Genomic DNA, 16,373 nt, shown 5'->3' with positions numbered 1-16,373 from the left:
ATACAGTCCAATCTCTCTCTCCTCCTGCAAGATCTGGTTGCAGTGGTTCTGATCACCATGGACCCCCTTGAATAAAGCCTGCCTTATTATCTTCAACAACTTTAATGACTAACTTTTTATTCACTAACTCTCCCTCTTAACTTTCTCCACCATGTTCATCAGACATGCAATTAGTAAGGCATGCATAATGAAATGTAAATATATTTGGCACTAACTTCCAGTGTTATTATGTTTATAGGTCTACATTTCTACACTTTTTAGAATTTAACTCTATTTTGTAGCTATTCCTGAAATGATGTTGAAGTAGAACAACAACAAAGTCTTTGATCTGACTACTTTTTTTTTTTTTTTTTTTTCAGACAGAGTTTTGCTCTTGTTGCCCAGGCTGGAGGGCAGTGGCACGATTTCGGCTCACTGCAACCTCCCTCCTTCTCCCAGGTTCAAGTGATTCTCCTGCCTCACCCTCCAAAGTGGCTGGGATTACAAGCATACGCCACCATGCCCGACTAATCTTGTATTTTTATTAGAGATGGGGTTTTGCCATGTTGGCCAGGATGGTTTCGAACCCTTGACCTCAGATGATCCACCCGCCTCGGCCTCCCAAAGTGCCGAGATTACAGGCATGAGCCACCGCGCCCAGCTATCTGACTACTTTTTAAGGAGGTTCAAACTTCAGAAATAACTGTAAATATTTGTTCAAATAAGAGAAATATTTAGTCTAAAATATAAGTCAAAGAAAGAGTACGTACAGATTAAGCTGTGTTTGCTGTAAAAAATGTACACATTTATTGTCTAATAATACATCAGTATTAAAACTCAGTTATGTTTCCTTTATTGTACTGCACAATTATAACCATTTACAATTATTGGTAGTTTAAATAACTGAGATAAATACTGTAATTATGTAGACTTCATTACTTGAATATTTAAGAAACAATTTTCTTCCCATATGTAAACTTTTATATTACCTTTATTTATTGTTTTAATTTTACTTTTTCTGTTTCAATCTTAGATTCAGGGAAAAATATTAAATTATTTCATTATCACCTTGGAGCCACATTGCTAAATAGTTCAGATATTACAAATCTTTAGCCAAGACCAAATTGTGTTTTTTTTCAATTTATAGCCCAATTATTAATATTTAGAGACCATGTTTCTTTTATGCAGTTTTTGGTATCATCTTTTTCTATAGCACTACATTTTGCACAGTTATTTCTTGCCTTTTATGGCCGGGAATCAAAATACATACGAACTTCAATTTTGTTGTAATAAACGTTAAAATTTGTGAACATTTTTAGTACTTCAGTAAAAAGCTCACTCATTGGCAGAAGCGTTCCCCAGATCAGGAAAAAAGGAATTAGGATTATCTATGACCACAAAGTAACATTAATTAATAGCAGTCTTTGGGAGCAAGCAGCAGCGCCTTTAAATCTTAGATTCTCTTGTGTCTGCAAGTTATCTTTTATCTTTCAGCTGTGAAATTTTAAGTCTATGAAGTAATACCACGAGCAAATTAGCAATAGGATTGCAAGGTTTTTATAGTCCCGTGCTGTAGAACAATTAGCAGTAATTTGAAAAAGACCGTCCATAACGCTGTTTTCGGTCTGCGGCTAAATTTGCAATTGCATAGTTTCATTAAAGATAACTGGAAAGAGGGCCCAGAAGTTGTTCTAGCAATCGGCAGCAGTTTATCTATTTTAAATTGTAATGCATGCTTTTTTTTCCTCCTACTGAAAACAATGGCAGATATGCTAAAGGAAAGGACACATTCTTGAACGGCTAAATGGTTTTTCCAGATAGCCATTTACGGAGTGCACTCAATTGCCACTATCTGGCTGAAAGCAAAAGCACACACGACCTCCCCTTTTCTTTTTTCCCTTTGCAAAGCGAAACAGGCTAGACGTGTTCACGTGATGTGAATGACGTCAGCCCCCGCCGGGTCGCGTGACCTACACCCAAGCCTTCCTACTACCTCGCCCCGACCGCCAGAGTGGGAAATATCGCGAGAATTCGCCTTACTATCAGAATTTACTGAGATTACAGGGGAGTTTACTCAGAAGGGAAGGGAAGGTGTGGTTGAGCGGCGGAGTTTTTGCTTTCATTCTTTCAACGTTCACAGCCAAAGCAAAGGCCTTTGGGGATTGCCAGAGTCTCAGCCACCATCCTGGAAAACAGCGGGGGAGGTGGGCCTGGAGGTGGCAAGTGAAATGTGGCTCAGTGGCCGTCATTGCCCCTTGCAGAAGGGGCTGCGGGGGAGGGAGAAAACCTGCGCCCGGTTCTGGGGAGCTGGCGACGCAGTGAACCCCGCTGAGGCTGGGTTTTGCCCCCACAGTCGCTGGTGGCTGTGGGAAGGGTTGGGACCCTTCTCTGAGAGCAATGAACAGCCCACATCCGGCCCCTGCTGTGTCAACTCCGAGCGGCGTGGAGATGAAGTGGTTGCTCTCCCTTGCTCGGCCCACCGGGTGTCGTGGCCCGGGAGCCGGCCTGGAAAGGTCCCTGCTTCCCGGCGCCCAAAACAGGGGCGTGGGCTTCCGTGACCCACGGCGGCTGCCCCGGGCCATCCTCGAGTAGCCTTGCATCTTCCCGCTCAGTCAGCCCCAGATTGAAGCAGCCTTCTCTGTGCGGGTTTAAATGGGTAACTGTGACGTCTCGCCTCATTCACCCAAACCTCCAGTCCTCTCCCCCGCACATCCTCCTCCACCAACCTGGTTTCTCCCTAGACTGGTGTGCTCGTGAGTGCAACCAAAGGAGGGAGAGCGAGAGATCCACGAAGGGACAGGCTTGGAGTCGCTAGAGGGAGGTGTGGGACCAGCGAGGAGGGGGCTTCGCCAGGGAGGGGGTGCTGGCAAGCGGAGGGAGCGGCGGGAGGAGGTGCCGGGGGAGGAGACGGAGGCCTGGGGACGGCAGAAGAGGCTTCGCCTGAGCCGAGCGCTCTTTCTCTCGCCGCGCCGTCTTGAAGCCGCGCGGGCTCGTGAGCAGCGCGAGGCAGACAAGGTGCCTCGCTTCGCCGGAGCCGCTGCTGCCCGCCGGAGGGAAGCCGGCCTCGGCCGCGCACGCTCGCCGGAGCCCCGGCGCGCCCCGCGCCTGAGCCTGCTGACAGCTGCCGCTGGGCTCAGGCTGTCCGCTCTGGGCTCCGCGGCCTCGGCTCCGCTGCACTCCACCTCCGCCCCCTCGGACTCCCTCCCCTCTGCTTCTACCCCTTCTGCTCCAGTGCGGATCGTTTCGCAACTGCTTGCCACTCGCCCCGTGCCCGGTTGTTTTTCCATTTCCCGGCCCCCTCTTCTTGAGTACTTTACCCCCTGCATTTGGGGACAGGGACTGGAAAAGGGGCGGGTGGAGCGTCCAGTGGAGAAGAAGGAAGCGAGGCCCGCAGGAGGAGGAGGATCGGCGGACCGTGGGGAGGAGACCCCACGCCACCCTTTCTGGTCATCTCCCCTCCCGCCCCGCCCCTGCGCACACTCCCTCGCGGGCGAGCTACTTTCGGACCAGGAAAGTAAGGGCGGCCCTGGGTGACAGCGCCGCGGGGCCAGTCCCGGGGTTAGCCGCGCGTCTGCTCGCTTCTGGTCCGTCGCGCTCACAGCCAGGGCACAGCTCGGACCGAGGATGGCTTCGACCACAACCTGCACCAGGTTCACGGACGAGTATCAGCTTTTCGAGGAGCTTGGAAAGTAAGCACCTTTGCCCGGCATCCGCATATCCCCTTTCCAGCTGAGGGCGGGTCGCGTTGCCCCCGACCCACCGGCCTCCGTCTTCCGGCGAGGGAGTTTGGGAGAGGAGTGGGAGGAGGGCTCCTGGGTTGTCAGCTCTGGGGAAGGTACTGTCTTAATAAGGGGAGGGAGCAGAGAAGGGGTAGGACCCTTACCCCAACTGTGGCTCATTTTGATGGTCCCTAGCCCACGTTCTCCCGGACCCTCACCCTCCTGCAGTGAGAGACTTAGTGAATTTACGATCTCTGCAGTTGTAGCTGTCATCCTGAGAAGTGTGCGCGCCCGCCTGTGTAATGTGTGTTTGGAGAGGAAATTAGAACCCATGTAAAATGCAACATAGATCATGTTTTCTGTAAATAGAGATGCCTCCTGGTTAGCCGGCGTGTCGGCCGTATGACCCAGGTACTGATGAGAACTCACAGCCTCAGACGGTGCCATATTTATTGATGCCGAAAGTTCAACTTGGCATAGAGTCTATTTCGCATCCAGTAGTTGTTCTGTCCAGGAAAAGGGCCACCCAACAGAACCCAACCCCTTGCCCTATATCCAGTGTTATTCTTTGCACCAGATTACCGCTCACCATCATTCTTCCTAGGATTTACGTGTGCATCTTTGCGTTCTCTGGGAGGATTTATTTATACGGGCAGCGGAAAAGCCCTCTGGAGACTGAGAGCGCTCTTAAGAGTAGCCTAGAATTGTGTAAAACCACCTCCTTCACCCGACTGGCAGAACTACTTGGAGATGTTAGGGAAGGAGGCAGGAGACCTACTGAGGACTTATGCAAAGGGACCTAGGGGCTGAGCTGTGAATGTTGATTTTTGTAGCATCGAACCCAAACCCAATTCCTCTTTCACTAGTTTCGACTGTTACTTTTATGAAAGGAGTGCGTTTATATGTATGTTGTTGGTTTATACTGTAATTAAAGGAAAGGTGAATATTTTTAAAAGTAATAAAAATTAGGTATGTATATATTGTCTGGTGTTAAAACATGGAGAATATGTCGGAAGAGCAGCTTAATTCAAATCTCTCCCCTCCCCCAGTCCAAAACAAGGCATAGAGAAATCACCATACCAGGATTTGTTAAACCATACTAATCTGCTCAAGGTTTATATTTTAATGAAAATAATCGTCATGTTTACTTACTTGGAACCACATTAATTTTTTGTTTCCTACCAAAATAAGTAGGCAGCAGATTTTTTTGCTGCTCCTCGTCTGCTCTGTTCTGTGCAGGGTTTTTCTCAGAGCATTTGGTGCTGTGAGTGTGAACTGTAAAATGTTTTCAAATTTCTTGTGCAAACAAGAGCGGTCATAATTGGCAGTTCCTTTCATTTTGTTGATTAATAATGTGTGCTCCCAGTTAAATAAAATTTACTTTTATTCTTCAACATTAAAGAAAGTCTGGGTTTCCAGGAAGAATTGTTCATTTACTGGATATTACTGTACTTCACTGGCAATCCACTAAAATCAATAAAAATGCTCAGATTTTATAAATTTTTAATGAAATATTATATCTGTTATATTAATGACCTGCTAATTATTGGTTTCCAGGGGGGCATTCTCAGTGGTGAGAAGATGTATGAAAATTCCTACTGGACAAGAATATGCTGCCAAAATTATCAACACCAAAAAGCTTTCTGCTAGGGGTGGGTATTTTCAACCACATATATTGGTTAATTTTGTATTTGTCATGTTGATTATAGGTTCTGTTGTATGTAAATATATCATGTAGTTGTAACTGAATTTTAGACTTAGGTATCATATTACATATTGAGATTATTTTCTTCCTGAATGCTTCTTGGTCTGTACAGCTTAAAAATAAATGTAAAGATATAATTATTATTTGATACATTGCTATTAAAATTCTATCTGTCCTATGAGCAATAGCATGAATAACTATATTTTAAAGCAAATAAATGTCAGGTGCATTTTGCTTATAGTTTAAGTATAAAATAACTTTTAGACCATGGAAAGGAAAAATATAAGTCTCACAACTGTCATAATTCCCTTTTGCTTTTGAGAGGAAAGTAGGTCATAGCTCAGTTGAATCATATATTTCAATTGTAGTTACACTTGAACTTAATTCATCAAGGTATATTTAACAGTAATAGCTTTGGTAAGAAAAAAATTTATGATTGCTATATTCTAGGAAGTTTAGTTTTATTTTGATGTTTTTGTGTGCAGCTCACACCTTTACTTGGTCTTTGCGTTAAGGCTTCACACAGACTCATGTAATGTATTTTACACATGTAGTTTATAGCTACAGAGATAATTCATAGTTGTAAAATAGCTGTTGACATAACCAAAAAACTTGGAGGGCTCTCACTGCATTCTTTTTATTTAGTTGAACTCATGCAAAAGTACTTATGCTGAAATGTTAGGCATTCCAATTATTGTGGGCACGTGTCTGAGGTATTTCCATGGGAATTTATGGTTTGATGAAATAAAAATGAAATGAAAATGAACAAAATACCACAGTGTAAGCTCATCTCAGTGACCTGGTTTATTTTAAGTAATGAGAGAAGAAATTCCATTAGGTTTAGTTTTCCTCATTTAATATGTCTTTTCAAAAGTGCTTCTTACCAAAATCCTGGCATCACTGCTTTCGGTCTCTGCCATGATAAGTTTTTCCATATTTGTTGCAAATTCTACTTTTAACGTGCACTTTAGGTTTAGGTTGGTATTTTAGTTTATCCATTCACATGGGATGTTGTTTTAATTTCCTTCATCTGATTTTGTCATGATTCTGAGAAAGATCTATAAAGTAATCAGCACCATAGAATCATGGTATGAAAACTAATGAGAAGAATGTTATGTCAATTATGTTCTCTTAGTCTCTACTCCACAGAAAGGTTTTAACAACAAAAAGGAATTGCTAAACTATAAGTGACATTTTAATTTAAAAAAATGAAAATGTGTAGTTAGAATCTTTCAGTGCTTCTCTTACTTCCTTCTGTGTGCTAGATACTTTTGGCTGTGGTGGGGGTATCATTTCTTTTGAAAGCATTACAATACCTATTCCAAGATTTTTGGTGGTGTTTCTTTCAAAACAAATCAGTGTAGTGCTTCACTTTTACTGACTTTCTTAATTAGAGCCATCCCTCTTCACTCATCTGAATTTGTCCTCCCTAAATCAGAATAACAAATATACTTATCCCTGATCACATACATTTTACTCTCTTTTCCCTTCAATCTGTGGAGAAGAAGCCTTCTTTGGCCTGATGGAATCTTTTCTCCTTGCTACTCCACCAGTGTTCCTTACTTGCTCATATTCTGCTTCAAAGAACTACCTACATGTCCCAAAGCTTTTTACCCCTTCTGGATGTAATGATTTTAATTATTCTACTTAGGAAAAGGAACTAGCGTGAAGAGTTAGGAGACATTCTTCTTGCCCATTCTCTGCAATTATTTTTCCTTGTGACTTTGGGCAAGTTTCTTAACCTGTTGTATGTTAACCTACCTAAGAGTGAGCTGGTGGTGAAGAACATTATTAATGCTGCAATCAGAAGCTCTGAGTTTAACTTCTGCTGCCCATACCTACTGGCTGTGTGATCTTGAGCACGTTAACTAGTTTCTCTGAGCCTCAGTTTCTTCATCTGTAAAACAGGAGTAATAACAGAACCCTTCCTCATAGGGTTTTGTGTGGAGTGAATGAATTAACATAGCATAGAACAGCACCTGCCCCACTATATGCAGTCAATGAATATTATCTGCTATTATTATCTAATAAAATTGTCATAATGATCAAATTAGATTACTTTTATGAAAGAGCTTATAAATCCAGTGGCAGCCTTGATTTAGCTGTGAGAACTACGTTTGAGTCTTTGCGCTACTACTTAGGCATAAATTTGGTTTTGTCTCTTTCCTTTTCTGGATATCAGGTTCTTCATCAGTAAAATGGGAAATCATACTCATGGAGTCTCATGGGGTGTTCTGAGGATTCAGGGAATTCAATGAGAATCATTTCTTAAACTGCAAAGTATTGTGTCAATTTTACCTCTTATTATTGTTCTCCTGAAAAATTACAGAACTTTTCCTTCAAAATGGTCAACAATTTTATTTTATATTGTCACACTAATCAGAGCTGGTTGTAGAATATTTGTGCCTTTGAATGAATACATTTGTTTAACTTGTACTCATATTGAATTATAAACTCTTGAAGAAAAAAATACCATGCTTTCATTTTTTGATATAACATTCCACAGAATTGAGAGCATAGAAGGGGCTCAGTACAGAGTAACGAGAATCAAATGTGGTTGTTAAATGACTTGTAAGAGTTAAGTACTTAATTTACTCCTAACAACAAGCAAATACTGAAAATAAATCCGTGAAGTAGTATATTAAGAGGATATGTCTTAACATATGAATTCTTTTAATAACACTCATTTCAGAGAATATGATACAAATCATTTTTGCAGAAAAATTTTTAAAATAATGAATATGTTCAAAGGCAAATGTAGAAAGAATTGCAAAATAGTATGCTTGTTTTTTCTGAGGTACTGATTTTTGAGAGTTGCATATGGAAGCTTTTGTGTAGCATACTTTTTTTGTGCAAATTTTTGTTTGTATTTGAAATTCCATGACTCCGTATACCCAAGCCTTTAGTCTATTTGTTTTAAAGACCAGGCAGGTCCTCCAGCTCCACTAATGTTCTTGAAATGTAACATTACAACTGAAAAAGAAAGGGCTATTGTTAATAAATATAAGACCATGAGGGAATTGCCAAAAATTTGGCTACATTCCTGCATAAATTTGCGCATCCAACTATACTATCAACCAGGCATTTTTCTGTGCCTAGATTTTAATGGATTTCCAGCAGACAGTTTCAGTTGTATTTCCTCTCAGCTGTTAGTCATACATACCATATTTGGGGAACTCTGAGTCAATTGAAGAATTTCTTACCTTTTGTGTTAGCATGTGCATGCATAGAACATTCATTATACTGAGCATGTAGATGAGTACACTCGTACATAATTTGGCTTATTTTGAAAATAAAAAATAGTATGGAAGCATCTCAAGCATCTTATATTTTATATGTAATTTCTATCTTCTAAACAGTTTTTGTTAGATGGGCATTGAGGGCATGCTTAGTAAATGTTGAATAGTGATAATAGAATTTTTGCCTTATATTTTCACCATGAGAATTAGAAATTACACCATTTTAATCCCAAACACAGTTAGGTTAGTACTTAACAAAAGCCAATTTTTTTCTGCTGCTTTGATATTCTGTTTATTTATACATATTTAGAACTGTACACCATTGTCAAATTGTATAAAGTCCAAGAAGAGCTGTGACTGCAGTTCAGAATCCAGTGGACTGATGGTTCTGATGGCAGATAATTTAGAAATAGTACCTGTGATTTATTTTGCATTTCAAAGCCTCGTGGTGGTAAAATATTTTATGTGGAAGTAATGGCTTCTTGACATTCATCTCTCAGTGTATTTCTTGATCGTTAGAAACCATTTGACTGTTACATAGATTCTGATGTGTCACAGTCACTGTTTTTGTAAAATATAATACATTATAGTATAGGGTTAAAAAATAAGTTATTACAAGTATATTTTACCTCTACTCCATTGCTAAAGTTAAAAGGGATTTCATTTTATATTTCTGTAAAACTTCAGGCTTAATCAGTTAAGTCATTTTGATATTCTTTGATTTTACTAGTTTTATTAATTCCTAAACTGGTGATATTAGTAGTACATGAATCAGGACTTTATAAAACTACTTGACCATGTATGCAAAATTAGGCTTCATCTATAAAATCTAAATGTTTTGTGTGTGTGTTTGTGTGTGTGTGTGTATATAGATATATATATATCCCTAAGTAACCTTTTTTGATGTTATAAAAGGGATGTTAAAAACTAATTCTTGCTACTTTTCTTTTATTTTTGGCATCCAGGCAGTCAAGAAAGTACTGTAATTTCTCAGCTTCATGGTTACTTGTCTTGAATTGGAAGTAGAACTGAGACTATGTAGATGGATTAAGTTCTGATTATACATTATTGATTTGGCAAATTGGAACAATTGGACAAATTAAAATTTGAAGGTTTCTTGGCAAGAACAACGTTTTAAGAAAAAAATTAGTAAATCATTTTTATATTTGTACATGGAATCTCCACAACTCTTCAGTTATGGACCCAGAAGTGGCATGTGTCATCCTTATTATTTTGTATCCTTTACTTATGTTTAGTTGTATTTACATTCTTCTATAGGTCTTGATATTAAACATTTATTTTCTTCTTTCATTGAATGAAAACATTACTGCTATTCAGAACTAGTTAGGAGATACAAATAATAAAAAAAAAAAAGTATATCCACACCTCCAGGAAATAATAGAATTCTTTTCTGTATTTCATTAAATGAAGAAAACTTAATAAAGAAAGTGGTTGTCAGGTGCCATACTGTGGTATTAATAACTAGTGTAAACCTCTACCTGATTGTGTGAGAACTTTGTTTAGACAATTAGATTAATACTTCTTATTTTCATTGAAATGCTGAATAAACAATATAAAAATTAAAATTTAGCAATATATCACCTTTTATGGATCTTTTTAATGGTAATAATCACGAATTACTAGAAATCTTAAATGTACTGGGCTTTTCTTGGGCATCTAACTTAGAATTTTAATATATTTTTAAAGTCTTTTCCTTGGGCTTATACTGAGGTTGACTCATAGTACTTCTAGGGCTGGGTTGGTATATTTTTTAATATCAGTCTTCCCCATTTATTGGGGTGTAATGTATGCAGTGTTTTAATAAATCATTGGCAATTAATGATTATATAGAGTCTGTGTTAAAGATTTTAAGTTACAGTAGTATTTTTAGTAAACTACACTGCAATGCATTAAATGGAGTATTAGCAATATTTTAACTCTAAAACATATCTTTATATTTCAAATCACTTTATAGATCATTAAGCATATTCACGTCTTTATTTTATGTGTTTATTTAATAAATATTAAATGATTTCAGTGGACAGTGTTAGGAAAAATAAAGGCTATCTACCTAAATAGACATAATAGAAGACATAAATGGCATTACAATTCAAGCATGAATAAAGTACTATGGGCTTTTAAAGGAGGACAAGATTATTTCTGCCCAGGGAGATAAAGAAAGGCTTTCATATAGTATTGATTTAAAGAAATTTTGAAAGCTATAATGTAGCTGGGGCTTAAGTACCACCCCCCCTCCACCCAACTGAAAAAAAAAAGTCTAAATAAATGATTTGGGGAAGTTGCTCAAAGTAGTTTAAATATCTGATTATAACAAAATGTTATGTTATTCGTATGGTAAATTTGTTGTAATTATCAGTATACAGTTATTTTTAGAATAAAATTATTTTAAATGAAGTAGGCTGTTTCTTAAGTGACAAAATTCCTTTAATTCCAGTTGAGAGAGATTTAGCAATACTTAAGGAGAAATCATAGACCTTTCATCTACCATAACCTCTCTTACTCTAGCATAGGGAAATTGGTAGGTTTGAAGAGGAGAGAGGGCAGCTTTTTTGTTAAGTTTGTTTGGTTTTGTTTTTAAATCTCTTAGCTATCATTGTAATTACACACAATGACACAATGACATCATTGATTTTTTTTAGTTACCTGACCCCCTTTTCTTGTGTTACAGTCTCATTTTAACTCCTTAAACTATGTTTATTACTACCAAAATCAATAATACCATCTTCATCATTAATAATAATTTAGAAAAATATAAATATTAATAGCCAATATTTGAAGAGCCCCTTCTATGAGACAATAGGTATATATTTACAAGATACTTTGTTTTATTTTATTTAATCCACACTGCAGCCTCCTAGAACAATATTATGTCCATTTTAAAAAAGGATACTGAGGCTCTTGTATAAGGCCTCAAAATTAGTAAGTGATAAGAGTCAGGATTTCAATCTGGTTTTCTCTGACTATAAATTCTGACTCTTTCCACTGTCACCTCCTGTTGATTGCTATTAGAGAGAACATATCTTAACCTCTCTATATTTACCTCTGTGTGCTTAACTGATCTTACAAACTTCAGAGTCCTTCATACAAAACACTATGCCTTACATTTTATCTTCCCATTGCAGTGTGGGGAATTGAGTATTTCTTTGGGAAAATACATTTAGAGTTCCAACCTGTGAGAAAAGATAGTCTTTTAAATGCTACTGTAACAAGATCAAAGTGAAGTTTCAGACAGTCCCTCCATGCTGTTTTCTGGAAGGAAAACAATATAGTGAAAAATGTTATTATTATAAAATGGTAGGAAAATAGTTAAAGAGGAGTTCAGTATTTTGGTAAACTTAATTCATTAACTGATTAAAAATATCTCACTATACAGTAAGTTTCTAGGATTACTTCTTCTAAATGATTCAGTTGTCACTGCAAACAAAAACTTAGCCCTTAACCGAAGCCCAGAGAAACCTACTCAGAAAGCTGTTCTACTCTTCTGGTTCATCTTGTTTAACCAGTGAACAATGGAAGACAAATTTTTGTTGTTTTGTGGTTTCCTTTTGAACAATGTTGTATGTAGCAAATTCTTACAAAAATGTGGCAATTTAAAGAAAAATATAAAATTGTCAAGTTCTATATTTGTTGGAAAAATAACTTAGGTGCAACAAGTAGTATAAAGGTACACAGAGAAAGTATTGTGATATAATATTTATATACAGTTAATTGTTTTACAATAGGTTTCCTATTTTCCTTTAGTTAGATTGATTACATAGGAATGTTAAAAGTTTTATTGCATAAAATTTGATATATATAATTATATCATATATATTTAATTTTATAACAATAAGCACCCAATAAGCCTCCACTCAATAAGTAGAACATTCTCCCTACTTTTGAAGCTACCCGTGCGCTTTTTGTTGATCCCTATCCTTTGTATCTCCCCGAGAGCTAATCACTATCCCTAACTTTTTTAGGATAGAAACCTCTTTTTATTTCTTCATACCCTGGAGTTTTTTAATTAACTGGCTGATCTCAGTGGGCCAGTCAGTCATTCATGGAATAAATATATGTGGCCATTTTCTAGGTAAATTGTATTTTATTTTATTTTGTGCGATATATGTGTAAACTCATGGAATAAAATGCATTACTTCTCATATATTAGTATATAATTTTACCCTCTCTTTTAAATATAGGCAATACTTAATTTATTTGGAATTTTTTTAGTGACAGGAAATTTTCTTCCTATGTCTGATAAAATTTTTTTTTAAATTATTTATTTATTTATTTATTTTGAGACAGAGTCTCGCTCTGTCGCCCAAGCTGGAGTGCAGTGGTGCTATCTCGGCTCACTGCAACCTCCGCCTCCCAGGTTCAAGCGATTTTCCTGCCTCAGCCTCCTGAGTAGCTGGGATTACAGGTGCGTGCCACCACGCCTGGCTAATTTTTCCATTTTTAGTAGAGGCGGGATTTCACCATGTTGGTCAGGCTGGTCTCGAACACCGGACCTCGTGATCCACCTACTTAGGCCTTCCAAAGTGCTGGGATTACAGGCGTGAGCCGCCGCACCTGGCCGAAATTTTATTAATGATAATGTATACACATTGAAATAAAGCATGAATAACTTATATAAAAGTAACTTATTAAAGTAAATATAGTAAGTGAAAATTTATCAAAATTTTCTGTTTTATAAAGAAATTGTGGATAGTTGATATATGCCACATTATGCTATTAGTGTTTAAATTAAAATTTGATGTTTTGTTGAGGAAATAAGTACTTTTGCATTTTTTTGAGGCAATGTTCTGGATAATTTGAATTTCTGCTGAGGGTTAATACAGCCCCAAACTCAGCATATTCCCAGTAGACTCATCAACTTTCCCCCTCTGTGAATGGCACAATAATTTTTCTAAGCTTTCAAGCATGACTGATTTTTTTCTTTTTCTTATCCCATCTCAACACCTTTTTCATTTCTTCCTTTTCACCATCCCAATTTGAACTCTCTTTTCTTTTTGCTTCAACTCTTTGTTTTGTGTTTTAAGACACAGTTTCTCTGTTACCCAGGCTCTAGTGCATTTGTGAGAACCTAGCTTACTGCAGCCTCCAATGCCTGGGCTCAAGTGATCCTCCTGCCTCAGCCTCCTGAGTAGCTGGAACTACAGTCATGTGGCACCATGCCCAAGTAGTTTTTGTTTTTATTTTTTGTAAAGACAGAGTCTCTCTGTGTTCCCCAGGCTGGTTGGTCTTGAACTCCTGGCTGTAAGGCAATCCCCCATCTCTGGCTCTCAAAGTCCTGGGATTACAGGTGTGAGCTACTCACTGTGCCTGGCTGCTTCAACTCTTTTAGATAGCCTCCTAAATGGGTTTGGTAGATAATAGTTGCACATTTTTTATTCGTTTATTCAGCTCATCATTAGATCTTTTAGCACTTGCTTTGCTGGGCAATTTGATAAGTTTTAGAGATACAGAGGTGAAAGACAGACATTCCTTCCTCAAGTATTTCCTGGCCTATGAGTGTGGATGACAGCCTGGCATTTAGTAGAGTTAGTGAAAGGGCTGTGATAGATGCGTGCACAGGGCCTTTGAGAGCATGCAGAGACAGGCTTGGGGAGTTTGGTCTCACAGATTTCCTGAAAAGATTGATGTGCGAGGTTGTGTTTTGAATAAATTAGGTGAGCCTGCTTGAGAAGGGAGTAAGCAATCTGTTCACAGGGAGGGAGAAAGTTCCTGCTCCATCTTCCTAATGGAGTGAGTATACCTGGTACTGTTGCAGTACTCTCTCCTTTAAGATCCGGTGCAGGTCCTGCCTCCTCCATGGTCTCTAACTTCTTCCCCCACCTCTCCTTACTTTCTCTAGCCAGAGAGATTGTTGTCTCCTTCTTTGTCCTTTCAATAGATATTTCATATCTTATGGAGCTTGCCAGATTTCTCCCCTTGTATTGCAGCCATACATGTTGTGGCCTTCAGGCATTTGGTGACATTTCTTAGTTTATCTTTCAGTCTGCGCCTGGCACAGTAATGAATATTGCAGATACTTGTAAATGTTTGTTGGATAAGTGGACAAATAATTGCATGACCAAATAAGATTCTGTATCTTGAAATAGACATGCTTCAAAGAGAAACTTATGACTGGCAAAGTAAATGAAAATTGACTAAGACTTCATATCAAATAGCATACAATAACTCTATAAATTAATTTCTAATTCACAAATTATTTCATAAGTTCTGTCATGACAAATTCTGCTTTATTGGAGTTTTGTATAATTCAGTATTTTCTTTTTGAGCAACTACTTCCAAATTCTTATTGCTACTCTTTTTTTAAACCATGTATTATAAAGTGGCTCATTAATGAGGGCTAACATTTTCATGGTCTGTGCCATCAGCACCACTTTAATAATTCCAGACTCATGTCATGATTAAATTATTTTAACGTGTTTGAGTTTAAAAAAAAATTGATCCATTCTACAGAGGTATTTGATTACTTTTTCATTTATTTTTTGACAAAGCTCATTTTTAAGCAGTATGGTGACACTTTTAGAGTTTTAGATATACATATCATGGATGTTATTAGCTTAGAGGATATTTGATTTTTTTAGTAAAGGCAGTTAGAGGCCAGCTGTTTCAACTGCTGTGTCTCTCAGTTGAGAAATTTGGTGAGGGAGAGTGTACTTGTTTCTGTATTGGAAGTCTCTTTAAACTTAGAATGCATGTTGAAAAGCACTTGTGTTCTCTCCTCAAGGAAATTTCTTGTGTGATATGTTGCAAGACACTGGGTGGGGTTCATAATTCTATAGCTTTACAGTGCTAATATATATACTAAATTAGAGACATATTTCTAATATCTATTCTAATATATTTAATATTATATATTACATTCTATTTATAGCTATTACATATGAGAAAATATTCTTTTCATAAAAGTATTCCTATCATTTTTAAATGATGACTTAAAGGCTTTAATCATAGTGGCAATAGTGATTTGGGGAGTTAGTTCAGGTGTACATTTTGGCAGTTTTGTAGAAATTGTATCCATGATGGATATTTTATTACTTTGATAAAGTGAATTTTATATGCTTTAATACTAAATGTTAATATTTGTTAGGTATAGAGAGAATTACAAACTTCAGACATACCTCTGAAATAAATCTTTATTACAGTTTTGTATAAATACATTTTAAAATAATCGTATCATAAAATATATATATTCTAATTATAGAATTTGGGGAAATGTGGAAAAATAGAATGAGGGAAAGACACATTTGTAGTTCATTTCCCCCAAACAAGCATTGTTAACATTTTGTCACTTTCTTTTTCTTCAGAATACTGGACTAAAATATTACAATTTTGTGTCCTGCCTTTTTACTTAAAATTATAAAATTTCCCTATGTACTGCAAATCTTTTGAATTCTTAATAAGTGAATTATACTTCACTAAGTGACTAGAACACCAATTAATTATTTCGATATTCCTAGGATTTTTTTTTAATTTTTGCTTTTTGCTATGATGACTGGCACTATTATAAACATTCTTTTGTATAACTTTTTTTTTATAGTTCTGATCAGTTTCTTAGAAAATATTCATAGAGGAGAATTAATGGGTTAGAGGATTAAATATCATCAAAATTATTCTTGCCTAATTACTTCCTGTGAATTTTGTATGTTTCCACCAATGACAAAGTATGCGAGCGAGAAATTGAATTTTAAGAAGCGTGATTGTAAATTTCAATTTCCA

The 16,373-nt window shown here is 37.4% G+C and overlaps 1 protein-coding gene across 19 annotated transcripts in view; it reads left to right on the top strand.

Moving 5' to 3' along the window:
• The first annotated feature begins 361 nt into the window (after positions 1 to 361).
• Positions 362 to 16,373, top strand: part of CAMK2D (calcium/calmodulin dependent protein kinase II delta) — a 316,681-nt gene continuing 300,669 nt past the window's right edge. For 18 of the 19 annotated variants that reach the window (XM_054486326.2, XM_054486351.2, XM_054486339.2 and 15 more), the window contains exons 1-2: positions 362 to 3,668; positions 5,256 to 5,350. In XM_054486326.2, the coding sequence (XP_054342301.1) occupies positions 3,604 to 3,668; positions 5,256 to 5,350 (160 nt within the window). In that variant the 5' untranslated portion in view covers positions 362 to 3,603. Of the gene's footprint in view, positions 3,669 to 5,255; positions 5,351 to 9,607; positions 12,817 to 16,373 lie in introns of those variants that run through there. The other variant, XM_054486353.2, reaches the window with a different exon arrangement.

The sequence above is a fragment of the Pongo pygmaeus genome, chromosome 3 (genome assembly GCF_028885625.2).
Source record: "Pongo pygmaeus isolate AG05252 chromosome 3, NHGRI_mPonPyg2-v2.0_pri, whole genome shotgun sequence".
Lineage (NCBI taxonomy): Eukaryota > Metazoa > Chordata > Mammalia > Primates > Hominidae > Pongo > Pongo pygmaeus.
The sequence above is the reverse complement of the archived record's forward strand: the minus strand, read 5'-3'. Positions and strand labels throughout refer to the sequence as shown.